Source organism: Crocuta crocuta, unplaced genomic scaffold (assembly GCF_008692635.1).
Source record: "Crocuta crocuta isolate KB4526 unplaced genomic scaffold, BGI_CrCroc_1.0 scaffold118, whole genome shotgun sequence".
Lineage (NCBI taxonomy): Eukaryota > Metazoa > Chordata > Mammalia > Carnivora > Hyaenidae > Crocuta > Crocuta crocuta.
The window spans coordinates 8515523-8534144 of NW_027551558.1; the positions used below are offsets into that span (position 1 = coordinate 8515523).

General features: G+C 41.5%; 1 protein-coding gene across 1 annotated transcript in view; it reads right to left on the reverse strand.

The window, feature by feature from the left end:
- The window catches only part of VWA3B (von Willebrand factor A domain containing 3B), a 208443-nt gene that overhangs the window by 179971 nt on the left and 9850 nt on the right, over positions 1 to 18622 (reverse strand). The window contains exons 3-6 of the mRNA XM_077749344.1: positions 13429 to 13523; positions 11065 to 11315; positions 8180 to 8339; positions 1635 to 1804 (exon numbers count right to left, since the gene is read on the reverse strand). Of these exons, the coding sequence (XP_077605470.1) occupies positions 1635 to 1804; positions 8180 to 8339; positions 11065 to 11315; positions 13429 to 13523 (676 nt within the window). The remainder of the gene's footprint in view (positions 1 to 1634; positions 1805 to 8179; positions 8340 to 11064; positions 11316 to 13428; positions 13524 to 18622) is intronic.

An 18622-nucleotide genomic window follows, 5' to 3' on the forward strand; every position in this document is an offset into this window, starting at 1 on the left:
GGGGTGATGGGCATGGAGGAGGGCATTTGTGGGGATGAGCACTGGGTGTTATATGGAAACCAACTTGACAATAAACTATTAAAAAATAAATTTAAAAAATAAAAATAAAAATGAATATAAAGTAAAAAAAAAAGAATAAATATTCTTGGTCCTCCCTAGAGCTCACAAATCAGGGTCTCTGGGGCTGTGGCCAAGATATTTGCATTTTAATCAAACTCCCTAGGCAGCTGTTACTTAAAGTGAATGATTAAATGCATATTCCCAGGATCTCCTCTATTTTGTAGAGTCATTAGCCTGTAAGGTAAAGCCCTTGACCTCTGAATTATTAACAAGCTCCTCAGGCAAATTCAATGAGCAATTAAATTTGGGAACAAATGCTGAAGGGCAGGAATTGTACCCATTTCAGACAGGCTAACTTAGGAAAGGACTCAGTCATTCTTCTTATAACTACATAGGTAGCTGGTCTCCCGCCACAAGGCATTGGGTATGTCTTAGAATGTGGATTCTTTTATTCACATCATGATTTATTACACGTACCTTATTCAGGTATGATGAGGCCATTTGATCAGTTTAGCTGCCACTGAAAATACAGTTTGCTATCACAGTCCCTCCTGCTATAGACTGAATTGTGTCCCCTGCCCCCCAAATTCATATGTTGAGGCCTTCACTCCCAACGTAACTGTATTTGATTATATTTGGAGATAGAGCCTTTAGGAGGTAATTAAGGTTAAATGAGGTCTGAAGGTCCTGGTCCAGTGGGATTAATATCCTTCCAAGAAAATACACCAGAGAGCTTACGGGCATGTTCCTGCTCTCTCTCTCTCTCTCTCTGTCTCTCCCTCTCCCTTCATCTCTCCTCCCCTCCCTCCAATGAGAGGATATAGTTAAGAAGGCAACTGTCTACAAGCCAGAAAGAGAGCTCTCAGCAGAAACTGCATCAGCCAGCACGTTGATCTTGAACTTCCCAGCCTCCACAAGTGTGAGAAATAAATTTCTGTTGTTTAAGCCACTCAGTCTGTGGTATTTGATATGGCAACCAAAACTGACTACTCAGTTCCCAAGATGAGGGGGCACACCACACCACACAGGGCCACACAGGGAAGCACCAGGGCCGGTCAGGACACTTGAGAGAACAAGGGAAAAACATGGGCAAGAGTCTTCATTGTGGATTTTGCAGGAGGATGGAATGGATGAGGCAAAGGAAGCAGGTTTAGGATTGGCTAGCTGAATAATTTCAGTGGGTTCTAGGGTATAGGAATAGTCCCAAGTTGCCTGGTACCCTGCCTGGCATGCAGTCTTGAGTGTGAGTGCCCGTGGGCACCAAGGTGGGCCCTGGATCAGTTAGTCTGCATATGAAAGTGCACTCCTGGGTGAGTCATTTACGCTCTCTAGGAATTAGGTAGCCTTGGAAGGAGTAGTCTCTCCAGGGGCAGCAAGGACCCCTGATGTCAAAGCATCAGAATTACAGAAAATAACAAGGTAAGATATTAATATAAGGTAGAAAAGAAAAGGCCATGGAGACTAAAGACCACTGGAAAGAGGAGAACATACGAAACCAGTTAGGAAAACCACTGCTGACCTTGTGAAAGCAGGCAGCTCACCCACTGTCACTCAAGAGCATTTTTTCTGCCTACCTGCCTTGGGTCTTGGCACTCAGATCCTTTAAAAATGGTATCGTGCCTTCTCCTCTGGCATTGAAGGACACTGTGCAGACAGGACATGGGATCTCCAAAGCCCTCTGAAGGAGAAGTTCCTTGGTTTGCTCAGGAACGTCTCCCACCGCAAAATAGTAAATGGATTCCATCTGCAAGAGAGTAGTACCAACAGTTTATCTTCCTGATGTGCCCCAGCCTTGCACTGAAATCACTGGCAATATACTTTCTACAAAACTGCCTTGGGAGAGTGGGGGACAGCAGGAATAGCAGCACTCGTCCAAGTTTTGTGAGGACATTTGGGGACCAAAGTCGGGAAGTGAGATATTCAAGGCCTGGTGCCAAGAAGGTCTATTGGCCGTGGTCACGGTCTCAGATACTGCATGGGAAGGATATGATTGGCCAATGTAGAAAATAGCTTCCACTAAGCCTCCAGATACAGTTGACAGGTCAGGAGGGACTATTTTCAACACGAAGGAAGAGTTGGCACAGTCACTGTGGGCAGAAAGCTTATTAACCATCCCCCATGGTCATACCAGATTTCTACAATACAGACTCCTCTATCCTCAGTCTGAGGCAGAATGGGGGAAGGAGGGCATATTCCCACTGGGTTCATACTCTGCTCTCATCTCACAGGGAAACACACGCCTGCGAGGTGAGGCTGTCCTGACTTCATGCAGCACTGGGCGTTGACTTGAACCACCATGCCAGGCCATGAAGAGAATGAGAGAATGAACAAACCCACGTCAGGAGCCCCATCGCACACACACCCCAACTTTCAATCAGGGATATGGGAGACGCACACCTCCATCTAGGTAGGAGACAGTCCCAGAGTGCTCCTTGCTTAAGTTAGAGACACAGTGAAATCCACCCACTGCTCTTGCTTTTCCTGTGGATTCTGCCTCCCACAGTGTTCACCCTCTCTGCCAATGAGAGAGGGCAATGGGAACTGATGGGTTCTATGAACTTGGGCAAGTGACAAAACTTCAGTTTCTTCGCTTATGCAAAGGGAGATAATGCAGTGTACCTTGTGACTGAGTTTAAACAAGATGACTTCCACTTATGCATGTATATATTTCAGGAAGTTAAAACCCAGCAACACGTATCATCTGAACCTGTCCCTAAAAACACCTTCATGGATTGTCTCCACAGATAACTGAGGAAGAAATGCCAGAAAATGAACTGGGCTTGAAGGGAAAAATAGATGTCACCATCCCCCTAGGACTTCTGAGCCTTTCTCTGCTCTAATCACAAAGCCCTGTGAGCTGAAGGTAAATAGGTGCCTCAGTTTAACTTCAGACCTGGGACGCAAACCCTCCTGGCACTTATGAAGAGGACTTATGGGCAGCTCCCTAGCTGGCTGGGACACTATGTCTGCAGCTATGGCAGAGGGTCCCGGCTGGGAGGGAGGCCACAGCCAGAGAGGGAGCTGACAGCAGCCTACTCCAGCAACAGCCTTTCTCCCTTGGGACTCCCATACCCATTACTCTTTCTCTCAGGCCTTTCAAACCACGATTTTAAAAAGGACCTAACGGGAGGGAAGGACTGAGAAATACTATACATTTCTTTCAGCCAGTCACCAAGAGACAGGAAAAAAAATTTTTTTAAGAAGGAAAAAAGTGTTCTCCACATTCCTTGTTAGGCAGCTCATATTATTCTCCCAGCAAATGTACTCTCTTTCCCTTCTCCCCGTGTTACATAGTATCTTGTGTGAGATGGGTTACATGGGCTCCCCTCAGCTGCACTGTTAGTAGTGTTCCGGCTGGGTCGCGGCCCAAGTTTAGCACAAGGACAGATTCAACCTCACATAAGGATCTAAAGTTACACATGGCCCCAGAGAGTAGTCTTGGGATTATTCTCTAGGATTTTGTTAGTTCAACAAGTAAGGTGGGTGAGGGCAAACATCTCTAGGAGGTCTGTCAGCAGCTTCTGACACATGCGTCTCTGCTGCACGTCATGCAAACTCAGCTTCTTTACTCTGGCAATAACCCAAGAGTCTGAAATCCTTGTGCAGAAATGTTTTTCCCTGGAGATTTCATCAAGCTAAAAATTGCTATAGCCAGCAGTGAGTCAGGATTTCCTTTCCTTTACTCAGGCTATGGGGTTATTCACTATTCATCAAGTTCATTGCTCAGTTTCTTAATTGCCTAGGTTTTTGGTTGTCCATGCAGGATCCATATTTCCTGGGATGTGCTCTACAACGAGATCACCTGTCCCGCTCTCAGTCACCTCCTACACACTACCTTCCTGCTCTCCTTTCCACTCCCATAATGACACTGAGATAAAAAGAAGATAAATATGCTACCAAGCCCCATTCCCCCCCAAACTGGCAAAACGTCTTTTAGAGTGAAATGGCTTTAGGGTCATCCACTCTTTGGGATGATAAGCCGACGTGGATTATTTTATTCAATACTCACAATAGCCCTTTGGAAAATGAAATCTTGTTATCACATCCAGTTTACTGGTGAAGAAACTGACCTGGTCTTACAGCTAGTAAATCTAGCTCCCTGACCCCCATATGAGCTTCTGCCTTTGCTTTCAACCACTTTATTCTGTTGGCCATGGCAAGGCTGGTCACCTCTCAGGGATAGACGTGAATCCCAGGACTGTGCACATGAGATCATGGGACAGGAAGGTGACCAGAGACAGTCACTGTTTTCACTTCCTTGGCTCCCACACCATTCATGGCTCCTAGCCCATGAAATCAACATCACTGACCAGAAGAGCTGGGTGAGGTTGTATGGCTCAAGGGAACTGTCTTCAATGGAATCATCTCCTCTTGCCCAGTACCTCTGAGCTTCTCAGGGCAAGGGCCAGTCTTGAGGACAAGCAGCCAGGATCCACCACAGCCTTCTCATTGACCAGCATTTCCCTAAATGCTAATCTGCTCTGAATTTGATAGCACAAGATGCAGAAAATATTTTGGGTTCCATTCAACAAATTCGCTGTGACTCAAAAAGCCTTGCCACTTTTACACTACAGAAAATAGGGCAGAACATTTCTGTTTTCACTTGAAATATCTTATTCTGCCTGGGTCATTTGTTCTATGACTTCCAATGGCAACCTGCGTTCCGCCCAGCCAAGGAAGCCTTGACATCTTCTCAGACACAGGTTTGGGGGGAAAAGGAGAACCAGATGGGCAGTGGCTGTTTCTACCCCGACTGCCCTCCACTATAGTTTGTCAGAAGCCTCTGGGTATAACAATCTCCATTCCACGAAAATGAAAGTCAAATGAAAGTCAACCAGAACAGCAACCAGAGATCTAGCAAAATTCTCATCTCCTTCATAAAATTTTAACCATTTCAACAGTTTTGACCAACTCCAGACCTTAGCTCTGACCTCCAGATCTTCCCTGTACCTGTAGGGGCTCTTTCCTGATTCAGCCCATTTTGATTTTCTGATCCCTCTTGATATTAACCCAGCTCAGTTCTCCAATCTCTGCTAACACCCTTGACCACCACTAACTTTCTGGTCTCCCAGGCTTCCGAGTCCCTGTCTCCACCTACTACCCCCAACAGCCTTGTCACACAAGGCTCAGCAAATTCACCTGCCTGGTCCCACACGAACCATGACCTTTCAAATCAAAAATACTCAAATCTGTACCACAGCATAGAGAGTGGGGATTTCTTGGATGTACATCTTGCCCCAACTTCAAAATTATCAGTGTTACTTCTTTCCCATTCCTTCAATGTACAACAAATATCTATCAAGCCCCTGCCAGGCACTGCCATGTCTATGGACAAAGGTGGGAAGATTTGATGCCTGTCTGACCCACTGCCAAGCTCGTGATTGGTGTGGCCAGCCCTTCAGTTTACTGCCCAGTACCGAAGGCTCCTTAAGGAATCATGTGGGTCTGTCTCTAATTCACCCACTTAGTCTCTCAGTGAATGGGATTTTTTTTTAGGTAAACAAGTGTGTGCCTATCAGCTGAGAGAACACAAAGAGAAACACAGGTGCCTTCTGGGCAGGTACCTTTCTGCTCAAAGCAGAAGCAAAGCCCCTCAGTTATCCTTCTTAGGCAGCTGTGAATCAGGGCTTTGGATAATCAGCCTTCTCTTTCCTAATGACCCCTCACTTCCTGGATCAGCAGGCATTCCAGGACCTCCTGGCACAACACTCCTCTCCATTAAGGCCAAGGAAGCTACTAACTTCCCAAATATGCATTCTGGGACCATGGGATGCTGCAGAGCAGAAACCCTGGGCTGGATGACACACTTAGGCTCTGAAGACATGCCAGCCCCTCTACACTGCCAGGCATTTCCTCAATACCCCACAGGCTGCCTTCCCATGAGCCAGGCCCTTTTGCACTGGATACAAGAGTACTTCATCAACAGTGCTCTCCACATGCTGCCATCAGAGCTGGGATTAAGCAGACCCCACACTGCCTGGCCCCTCTGGAGACAAAGGGTCGCCCTCAGTCATCCCTACCTGTTCAGTCTTCTGGCCCAACTCTGGGTACATACCCAGGTTCTAGAGGAGGCCAGTAGCCTCTGATTATCCTCCTTCACACTCACCAAGCACATCAGTCAGCCCTTCCTCCTCAAATGAACCTAATACCAAAATCCAGCTTCTGTGTTAATCTTTGAACACAAGACAATCCCTACTCTCTTGATTCTTCTTGGGACGCACTCACAGGAGATGCTAACCCAAAGCAGGTTATCATCAACAGGATTTACTGTTCAAAGGGTTTCTTAAGCCTCACATATTTTCTATCCAGAAAAAACTACAGCTACATGGGTCAATTTGGAACTCACTGAGGTGGGCATGAGGGGCACAGGTTAGAGGAGTGACCAGTAAGGGAAATCTATTCTTCTCCCCACCCTACATACCCCACAAAACATAGGGAATGGTATTTTTATATATGAGGCAGTTACAGTTACTAGAATTTTCCTACAGATCACATCCAGGTAGAAGTTCTAGGGGAAAGGATACAGTGATCTGAATCTGTTTTGTATTTGCCATACTCCACAGTCTCTTCTCAAGAGTTTTCAAGTGGCATTTGATAATCAGTGCCTGTAACCTCTTTCTGGGCTCTTACTCTTCTATAGGACTTCCCTGGAACTCACTAAATTGTTTCAGGTTTCCTGGGCTGGGGATGAACCTGAGAAAGCAGCACAAACCAGAGAGAAGTAAAATAGAAAATCAAGGTCACTGGGAAATCTTCAAGTCATGGCAGGTCACCAGAGTCTGCTATGACTAAGGAAGCCAGGTGAACAAAGAAACAGAACACCCATGTGTGCTTCCTAGATCTTGTGAAATTTCCATTTCTTGAATCCTTATTAAAGTGTCCAGACAACTGAAGCTTTACAGATGTTAAAACAAACTTGAAAGGCCAAAGAACAAAGTAGCTTGAATTCTGTTCTTTAATGGGAACCATTTGTTCCTCCGGCTTCGAAAGGATAAACACTGCATTTCCAATATCAAACCATCATCTTCAGTATCAATGAACACAGTCTGGTGACCACTGGGGGCTATCCTTTCAAGGGGCCAGCACATGGCCTCCTGGCCCAAGAAAAGGCTTCTTAATGTAGTACAGCAAAGCTTGAATCTACTGAGGGTCCAGAATCACTGAGGGTCCAGAGCAAAAGAAGCAATTAAGTATTAATACCAGTCGATAAGTATTAATTGAGTATCTATATCCCAAAGGAAAGCAGAACTATCCCTACCTGGGGAGCTGAGGCTGTCCAAAGGACCCCACCTGTCCGGAGTCCTTCTCCACTAACTTGCCACTGCCCTTCAGGTCCCATCCTTAGAATCACTCACAAAACTCTTACCCTTGTGGCTAAAAGAACATAAACCACCACTATTTCAGCACTTCTTCTAGGTAAAGCTTTATGTCCAAAGGGCCCTATCAAAAAGCCTGTGCAAATGCATTAACATTCAAAAATGATGACTCATTTTCATGAATATACTTCACCTTGGAAGGCACATAACAGACCATTTGCGAAAAAGGGGGACTGGGATAGACTCAGAACACAGATGTGGGAAAATCTATTTCCTTGATCTCAGGTTTCTATGAAGAGTTTTCCAACCTCTCCTCCACATTAGAGATGCACAGATTTATCTAACTGTCAAGAAAGCAAGAGCAGAATTAAGATATTAGAGATGCACAACTATGCCTAACTCCCTGTCCTTTCTCAGTGCTCAGTGGCTGTGAGTAGCATGTGGCTCTGCTGGCACTGGCTAACTAAGGGTCTAACCTGTACCCTGATCACCCAGAGGGAGCTCTGCCAGGCTCAGGGGGCAGCATTAGGGAGTCTTATTTTGGTTGGTACCACTCAGCCATCACCAAAGCTGCTACTTTAATCCCCATCTGAGGCCTGTCACCTATTTCTCAGTGGGTTCCAAATTCAGAGGTGAACAGGATTAAGAGTTATGGGACTCATCGATTCCAATGACGCAGTGTCTGTGGGATGCTGCTGGGAGGGCCAGAGTCAGGTTGGAAGGCAGTATGAGGATGCTGGGTGTACAGAGAGAAATGTGAAGCCACCCATGCGACCTAGAGCCCACCATGGATGCACACTTACCGTTTTGTCTTGCCCAGCTTCCAGCAGAGCGTCCAGACGGCTAGCAGGGTTCACAGCCAGCTCAAAAGGCAGTTTTTCAACCCAACTGATGGCAGTGGCTATGGACTGTCCTGTCACAGGAGCGGCATTTTCCTGCCATTTCATAGGCTCCTGAGAAACCCTGAAAGGAATCACATGGGGCTGTCATGGGGCGGTGGGCAACATAGCTATCAGCCCTCAGGCCCACAGCTCCGAGCAACAAACCACTTAACAACACCAGAGCTGAAGGAAAGAACACGTAGCTCCCAGCCCTCTAAAAGTTACCAACGAAACAGGCAAGCTGCTTAAGATCGGTTTGCAAAGCACCGTTATCTTCCATAAACTGTACCGACTAGGAAGAACAATGTGTGGGAAGATTTAAAAATTCTCAAAAATGGGGACACCTGGGTGGCTCAGTCAGTTAAGTGTCTGACTTCTGCTCAGGTCATGATTTTGCGGTTTGTGGGTTCTAGCCCTGTGTGGGGCTCTGTGCTGACAGCTCAGAGCCTGGAGCCTGCTTTGGATTCTGTCTCCCTCTCTCTCTGCCCCTCCCCTGCTTATGTTCTGTCTCTCTGTCTCTCTCTATCTCAAAAATAAACATTAAAAAAATCTCAAAAACACAAATGTTAACAGCTGTATTAAAATTATTGAGGGAGTTATTTTCATAAACAGGCAGTTTTATATACAACTATCTTCAATTAATAGTAAGTTTATAAAGACTCACAGCATTAAGGTTTACAAATCAGCAGCAATTTTATTGTGCTAAAATTTTATTTCTAATTCTTTTAAGGCATTGTTTTCATTGTTCGGAATTCAAAACAGTTACCTCTTCTGGATCAAAAATAGTATCGAGTTTAGCAGAGCATTCATTTTTAAACCTTGGGAACATGTGATTAAACCATTTAGCTTGGACTTAGAAAAAAAAAGTCATGGAACCCCTCCAAGAAAGAACAGCCATTTGAATTTATCTATCTCTGGGCTGCCTGAGTGGCTCAGTCNAGCCTGCTTTGGATTCTGTCTCCCTCTCTCTCTGCCCCTCCCCTGCTTATGTTCTGTCTCTCTGTCTCTCTCTATCTCAAAAATAAACATTAAAAAAATCTCAAAAACACAAATGTTAACAGCTGTATTAAAATTATTGAGGGAGTTATTTTCATAAACAGGCAGTTTTATATACAACTATCTTCAATTAATAGTAAGTTTATAAAGACTCACAGCATTAAGGTTTACAAATCAGCAGCAATTTTATTGTGCTAAAATTTTATTTCTAATTCTTTTAAGGCATTGTTTTCATTGTTCGGAATTCAAAACAGTTACCTCTTCTGGATCAAAAATAGTATCGAGTTTAGCAGAGCATTCATTTTTAAACCTTGGGAACATGTGATTAAACCATTTAGCTTGGACTTAGAAAAAAAAAGTCATGGAACCCCTCCAAGAAAGAACAGCCATTTGAATTTATCTATCTCTGGGCTGCCTGAGTGGCTCAGTCAGTTAAGTGCTTGACTCTAGATTTGGGCTCCAGTGATGATCTCATGGTTCACGGGTTCAAGCCCTGCATCGGGCTCTGTGCTAAAGCATGGAGCCTGCTTAGAATTCTCTCTCTCCCCGTCTCTCTCTCTCTCAAACAAAACAAAACAAAACAAAAAAAAAACCTTTGAAGTTATTTATCTCTGTGTTTATAACTGAACAAATTATATGAGTCATATATGTATTCATAATTATAAGAATTATATGAATCATGAACTAATGAACCAGGCTGATTTGTTCCTCATAGCCCACCTTCAGAGACAGAGGCTGCCTCATACCTATGTCACCTCTGTGTGGCTCCTCTGGGTAGACCTCTGGCTGAGTGGCTTACATGCTACAGCATACTTTTNATCTCTCTCTCTCAAACAAAACAAAACAAAAAAAAACCTTTGAAGTTATTTATCTCTGTGTTTATAACTGAACAAATTATATGAGTCATATATGTATTCATAATTATAAGAATTATATGAATCATGAACTAATGAACCAGGCTGATTTGTTCCTCATAACCCACCTTCAGAGACAGAGGCTGCCTCATACCTATGTCACCTCTGTGTGGCTCCTCTGGGTAGACCTCTGGCTGAGTGGCTTACATGCTACAGCATACTTTTCCAAGAAAGCTAAAGCATTGCAAACTTAAGGCTCAATTTCTGCAGTAATACATCTGTCACAGAAATAGGCATCTGGGATAGGACACAATTAGGCAGCACCCTCCAAAATGTTATTTGTTTAGCTGAAAATATTTTATTTTAGAGAAAAACTCAGTTAGGTAGATCCCCTTCATCCAGATTTTTCCCATCAGAGAGGTACAGCCACCGTTCCACATGAAAAGTTGGCCTTAGAGCTCAAGTTCTCTCGAATCCAAGAATCCGTAAATAATTGGTTGTGAAAACTCTGAAATACGGGAAATTCTATAAAGCCGGCCACCTGTTGTTCTGATTGCAGAAGGTCAACTTACAGGGAAGTCACAAGCTCAGCCTGAAAAAAGTGATATTTGTGACGAGGTTGAATACATTATTCAAGCTAAAATCTAAAATGACCTAAAGGATTTTGATGGCCTTAAATATATACTCAATAAAATTCCTATTCTTCTATTTTGACCTTGCTATGCATTGAAGAAAAGTAGGTTTCTAAATCTCTTCTCATCTGAAAAGTAAGATGCCACGTGCAAAGCAGATCAAAATTTCCACTGTGGGTCTTCTGCTGGAATTATGTGTTCTAGGAAATGACAAGGTAAGACCCCCTCCCTCCCCAAGACTATGTTAGCTATGTTACTTAACTCCGAATAAATGGAAGCTACTTATGAAGTTTCACTGAAATATCCTCTTCCTATGAGAACTCACCATATGAGATTAAACTTGGCTATGTGAGCCACCTGCTCCTGAAGGACCATTATTAGAGCATCTCGGCACAGATTAAGCTCCTCCTCCAGCATGCCACCAAAATCCAGCACTATGGTGATGCACTGTTCCAAGATGACACCAAAAATCTGCCGGCTTCTGCTGGTGAGCCAGTCCATCCGCTGCTTGTATCTCTCCACAGCGTGTGTTAAATGTTCCACAAACTGATAGATCAGTTCGGTTTTAGCTGTCAACTTAATGGAAATCAAAGCAAAAAAAAACAAAAAACAAAAAACCATAAAACAAAAAACAAAAACAAAAAACAGAACAAAAACACACTATAGTACGTCATCTGAACTACGGTGCAGCCAGGAACAACGGGGCCCACTGAGTCATGGCCTCTGCCATCAAGAACTGGGCATTAATAACAATTCTGTAGATGATCCTTTAAACCCCACATAATCTAGAAGGAAGTATTCCAATCTTTCAGGTGAAAAACCTTTGGATGATTTCCCCACAGAAGAAATGATGATGATGTGATCTATCCAAAATATAACACTCTTTTTTTTAAAAAAAATGTGTTTCTAAATTATATTTTATCTTTATAGTTACAGAATTATCTTTACCAGAAAACGTTCAGGGGACATTTTAAGGAGTTAGGTAGAAGAAAAGAACTTTCAAGGAACTCGGTAGAAGAAATAAAGAGATCAGCAAAGACAGATGGAAGAAAATAAGTCTCGCTGGAAAGTTTTCCTAAGGACAACATGCCAAAAATATTTCTGAGCATGCTTCTAGACCTGCCAGCACATCTGCCCGTTTTCCTCTAAGGGATGCGCCCCAGTAACTCATTTACAGATATTCACAGCCTGTGTCCTGTACCCTCTATCGCCCAGGCCATGCTCCCCCATACCTGGCTCACTGGATCACCAACACCTGTAGAACGTGGGCCTGAAAAGTGACAGATGCTTGCAGGCAGTTTCTTGTAGACACAAATGAACACTCATTCACACAGACCAGGCACAACTGTGCAAGGCCTCTTAGGGTGTAGGGAGGTAGGAGACATAGAAAAGGAGTAAGAAAAAATGTGCCCTATTCTGTGAAGAATCACATTTTGAAAGATCTGGTACTTATTTTTAACTTTAACAACCCTCAGAACACCCCTTTAATATCTAAATTGTTAAGGAAAATGTGTTTTCTGAACACACCATGTAATTCCACATTTTCATGCTTTGGCTCATGCTGTTCCCTCTGCCTTAAAGTGTTTTCCTTCTCTATCCCCTGTGTCTCTCCAGCTTATTCCTCAAGCTCCAGAACCACTTCTTATTGCTTTCCATGGCTCCTTAGGGCAAAATTCCTAAATATCTCACCAGCATTCATAGCACTTATTAAAGTTTCTACCACGGTACAGAAACCAGGGTGGGACCATGTCACAGGGGTTGTGGCGGTGGTCAGATGGCAAAGACGGATGTTCTCAACAGTTCTCTACTGATTTCCATGTGGTTCAGATAAAAAATATATTTAGCATGCCAAACTCAAGATTCTGTGGATATTATTGTTTAGAACCAGGCTAAGTTCAAAAAGTAATGTGAACTTTAATATTAAGAAATAACAGGGGTGCCTGGGTGCCTCAGTTGGTTGAGCGTCTGACGCTTGATTTCAGCTCAGGTCCTGATCCCAGGGTCTTGAGATCGAGCCCTGCATCTGGCTCCGCACTGAGCATGAAGCCTGCTTGGGATTCTCTCTCTCCCTCTCCCTCTGCTCCTCTCCCCCACTCACATGCTGTCTCTAAAAGAAAAAGAAAAAAAAAAAAGACACAGTAGTCCTGGTGGTACATAGATGTACACTGACATGAACAAATATCTGTAAAGTGACGTGATGGGATATGAGTTTTTGTGAGCTCCTTGTGGAGGACCAGAGTGTGCACAGGGTCAGACACGTGTTGAATTGCCAGAATTAAGGACTCCAGTAAGAGGTGCCGCTTGCTATAAAACCACTAGCTATAAAAGTAGCCCTCTGTTCCCAGTGCATTTGTCAGGTAACAGCAGCTGCTCTTGCCTGTCTGCTAACCTCTGTCATACTACACCTTCTCTATTTTTAAGGCAAAACAAAGTACTATTGATATGCAAAGGTTTTCACTTTCTGGTCAACAGCTTCATGCAGTCATCTCTAACAGGTCAAGTGCTTCCCTTCCCAGTCCCTAACCATAACTTCCATCACTCTCCACATGGCCCGAAGAAAGCCTTCAGCCTTGATAAGGCCAGGGCTCTACTGCATGGACAGGAAGCAGTGTGAACCTCTCCACACAGGCCACTCCCAGACCTCAGAAGCGTGTCACAGGGCCTATCCATCAAGGGTTCTCTGACTTACGTTGTATACTCTGCCATCTTCGAGTCTGTAGAACTGTGGAAACAGGCCGTCCGCATACCGGGAAGCCACAAGTCTTCCCAGAGAAGTCACATAATCTGTATTTTTATAAAGAAAAGCAGTCAAAATGGTGCATTATCAACATTTCTTATTTTTATTTCAAAATGTTTTTGATGCCAAATTACATCCCCAGTGACACCAAAAATCTGTGATGCTTGGTATTCTGTCCTAAATAATGAAGTGTTTCTAGATGCTATATCTTAACTATTGATGATATGCATAACCCTTCAGTGCACAAATGAATGGAGAGGAAAAATAAAGTTTGTTTCTTGGTTTCCAGGTTCTTTTGTCCAGAATGACTAAGGTAGAGGTCAAAAGCCACAGTCTAGGGGTGCCTGGGTGGCTCAGTCAGTTCAGTGTCTGACTTCACCTCAGGTCATGGTTTCGCGGTTTGTGATTTTGAGCCCCGCAACAGTCTCTGTGCTGACAGCTCAGAGCCTGCTTCAGATTCTTTGTCTCCCTTTCTCTCTGCCCCTCCCCCGCTCATGCTCTATCATCTCTCTCTCTCTCTCTCTCCCTCTCTCTCTCTCAAAAATAAACATTAAAAAAATTTTAAGGGCACAGTCTAAAACACAGCTGTAACAAATTAATAATTACATTAATGGTAAATAGCCTGAGAACAACTAAATGATAGTGACTAGCTGTCTCTGACTGACTTCTTTCACTTAACATTATACTCTCTAGCTCCATCCATGCCCTTGCAAATGGCAAGATTTCATTCTTCTTTATGACTGAATACTATATGATTTCACTCACACATGGAATTTAAGAAACAAAACAAATGAGCAAAGAAAAACAGAGAGAGAGAAACCAAGAAGCAGACTCTTAACTACAGACAACAAAATGGTCATTATCGGGGGGGGGCGGGGAGGGGGAGAATGGGCAAAATAGGTGATGGGGATTAAGGAGGGCACTTGTCATGATGAGCCCTGGGTAATGTATGGAATTTTCAAATCACTATATTGTAGGCCTGAAACTAATAGAACACTGTATGTATGTTAACTATATTAGAATTAAAATAAAAACTTAACAAATTTAAAAAGAGAGAAAAAAAGATAGGTAAAGAGGATTTAAAAAAATGGCCCAACAATAGGGTGCCTACAAGAAACTTGCTTTAAATATAATGACATATATAAACTAAAAGTATAAAAATGAAAAAAGATGTCATTTAAGCATTAATAACAAGAAAACTGATTGACTATATTAATATCACAAAAGTAAACTACAGAGCAAAGAATATTACTAGGGATACAGTGGAACATTATATAATTTTAAAAGTGTCAACCCACCAGGAAGACAGAGCAATCCAAAATGTGTATGCCCCAAACAAGACTGCAACTACCTTAAGCAAAAATTGATGGAAGTGAAAGGAGAAAGAGGCAAATCCACAATTATAATTGGAGATTTCAATACTACTCTCTCAACAACTGACAGAATAACTAGACAGAAAATCATCAAGGATACTCAAAACCATCAAAAACAAGATCCAATTGACATTTATAGAAAAATCTACATAACAAAAGAACACACATTATTTTTTAAGCACAGAATATATACCAAGACAAAGCATAACCATGGCTATTTTTGTTTTTAATATTTTTATTTATTTCTAGGAGAGAGAGACAGCGTGAGCAGGGGAGGGTCAGAGAGAGAGGGAGTCACAGACTGAAACAGGCTCCANTGGAAACAAACTAGAAATCAGTAACAAAAAGATAACAAGAAAAATCTCCAAACTCTTCAAAACTAAATAACATGCTTCTAATAAATCCATGAGTCAAAGAAGTACAACAGAAATAAAAAATACTTTAAACTGAATGAAAATGATAATACAACACATAAAAATGTGAAGAACACAGCTCAAGCACCAAGAGAGAAATTTATAGCATAAAGAAGAGATGAAACATCTCAAATCGATAATCTAAGTTCCCATTTGAAGAAATAAAAATAGCAAAACAAATCCAAAGCAAGTAGAAGGAAATACATATAAAGATGAAAGCAAAAATCAAGAAAATTGAACACAGAAAAACAAGAGAAAATCAATTAAATAAAAAGCTGGTATTTTAATAAGTTTAATAAAATTGACAAAAGTAAAGGGAGAGAAGACATGAATTACTGATAATCGGGAATGAAACAGAGAATATTGCTAAAGACCCTTCAGACATCAAAAGAATAATGGAATACTATCACCAACTCCACACACACATATTAGACAACTTAGATGAAGTGAATTCCACAAACTACCACAACTTTCTTAATATGAAATAGATCATTTGACTAGCCCTATACCTAATAAGGAAATGAATTTGTAATCAAAAACTTCTCAACCAGAAATCCCCAGGCCTGGATAGGTTCTCTGGAAAACTCTTCCAAATACACAAGAAGTAATTAAAATTCTACACAGTATTTTCCAGAAAACAGAAAACAAGGGAAAATTTTCCAACTCATTCTATTTAGCCAATATTACCGTGATACCAAAACCAGATAAAGGCAGTATTTAAAAAAAAAAAAGATAACTATAGACCAATATCCTTCCTAATTACACATGCAAAAATGTATTAGGTATATTGGTTCAAATTTCAAAACCAATCAATATAATCAACCAAATTAACAGGCTAGGGAAGAAAAAAAACTACATGATCTTTTCAATAGACACAGAAAAAGCATCTGACAAAATTCAACATCCATTCATGATAAAAATTCTCAACACATTAGGAATATAAGGAAACTTTCTCAATTTGATTTTTTTAATTCTATAAAAAACTCAAAGCTAACATTATACTTAATGGTCAAAGATTGAAAGCTCTCCTCTAAGACCTGATGTGAGATAAGGATGTCCACTCTCACTGCTACTGTTTAACATAGTACTGAAAACTCTAGCTAGCACATGGGAAGACAAGAAAATACAAGGTATATAGATCACAGAGGAAGAATTAAAACTTTCCCTATTTGGAGAGGACATGATGGTCTACCTAGAAATCCCAAGGAATGAAGAGCAACAAAAAAATTCTTAGAATTAGTGACTTCAGTAAGGTCACAGTATAGAAGGTCAACATTAAAAACTCAGCCATATTTCTTTATACTAGCAATGAACACGTGGAAACCAAAATTAAAAACACAGTAGCATCTACAATTGCTTAGAAAAATGAAATACAAAACAGGTGCAAGACTTATATATATGTGCAAGACGATTATATATGCTGAAAATTACAACAGCTGATGAAATAAATAAAAGATGGAAATAGATGGAAAGATATTCCATATTCATGGACTGGGAGACCCAACAGAATAAAGGAGTCAATTCTACTTAAATTGATACACAGGGCTGGGGTGCCTGGGTGGCTCGGTCGGTTGAGCGTCCAACTTCAGCTTAGGTCATGATCTCATGGTTCATGACTTCGAGCACCTCACTGGGTTCTATGCTGACAGCTCACAGGCTGGAGCCTGCTTCAGATTCTGTGTCTCCCTCTCTCTCTCTGCCCCTCCCCTGCTTGCTCTCTTTTGTGCATGCGCTCTCTCTCTCTCTCAAAAATAAACATTAAAAAAATTTTTTAATTGATGTACAGGTTTAATGCAATTCCTATCAAAATCCCAGCAATATTTTTGTAGACATAGACATTGTTACTCTAAAATTTATATGAAAAGGCAAATAAATTAGAGTAGCTAAAACAATTTTGAAAAAGAATAAAGTGGAGCAGTCTGCCTAATTTCAAGGCATTACATGGGTATAGTAATCTAGACTGTGTGGTAGTGATGGAAAGACACATAGACAAATAAAACAAAACAGAGAACCCAGAGATAGCCCCACACAAAAACAATCACCTAATTTTTAACAAAGATGTAAAAGCAATTCAGAAGAGGAAGGGCAGTATTTTATTATTTTATTTCAGTATAGCTGACATACAATGTTACATTGGCTTCAGGTGTCCAACACAGTGATTCAACCTCTCAGTACAACATGCAATATGCTCACTACAGGTGTAGCTACAATACGTCACTATACAACGCTATTACAGTATCATTGACTATATTCCCTTTGCTGTGCCTTTATTATTCCCATGACTTATTCATTACTAACTGGACTCCTGTGTTCCCCACCCCATCCCAACTCTGACAACCAATATGCATAGGTCTGATTCTGCTTTTTGCTTATTCATTTGTTTTGCTTTTCAGATTCCATATGAGTGAAATCATATGGAATTTATTTTTCTCAGCCTCATTTATTTTACTTATCATAATACCCTCTAGGTCTATCCATGTTGTTACATGTGGTAAGATCTCGTCCTTTTTATGGCGGCATAATAGCCCATTGTATACATATACCACATCTTCCTTATCCATTTGTCTACTGACCAACACTTAGGTTGCTCCAATATCTTGGCTGTTGTAAATAATGTTCCAATAAACATAGGGGTGCAAATACCTTTTCAAATTAATGCTTTCCTTTGCTTTGGGTAAATACACAGTAGTGGCCTTGCTGGGTCATATAGTATTTCTATTTTTAATTTCTAGAGGAACCGCCACACTGTTTTCCTCACGGCTATGCCAATTTACATTACCACCACCAGTGTACAAGGATTCCTTTTTCTCCACATCCTCACCAACACTTGCTATTTTTTGTATTTTTTTTTAAATTTTAGTCATCAAGACAGGTGTGGGGTGATACTTATTTGGTGTTGACTTGCATTTCCCTGATGATGAGTGATGTTGACCATGTGTCTGCTGGCCATCTGTATGTCCTCTTCGGAAAAATGTCTATTCAAGTCCTCTGCCCATTTTAAAATCAGGTTGTTTAGGGCATCTTTTGGTGTTGAGTTGTAGAAGTTCTTTATCTATTTTGGATATTAACCCCTTACTGGATATACTATTTGCAAAAACCTTCTCTCGTTCAGCAGGTTGTCTTTTTATTGAAAAACTTTTTGTTGTCCTCCACTGTACAAAAGCCTTTTACTTGATTTTAAATAAAGGTGCTGGAGCAATTGGATATCCATAGTCCAAAAATGAAACTTCTATAGAAAGTAACTCAAATTCATCATGGGCTAAATGTAAGATGTAAAACTATGAAACTGTTAGTAAAAACAAAAATAGGAGAAAACTTTGAGAATCAACAACATCCATGTATGAAAAAAATTAATAAATC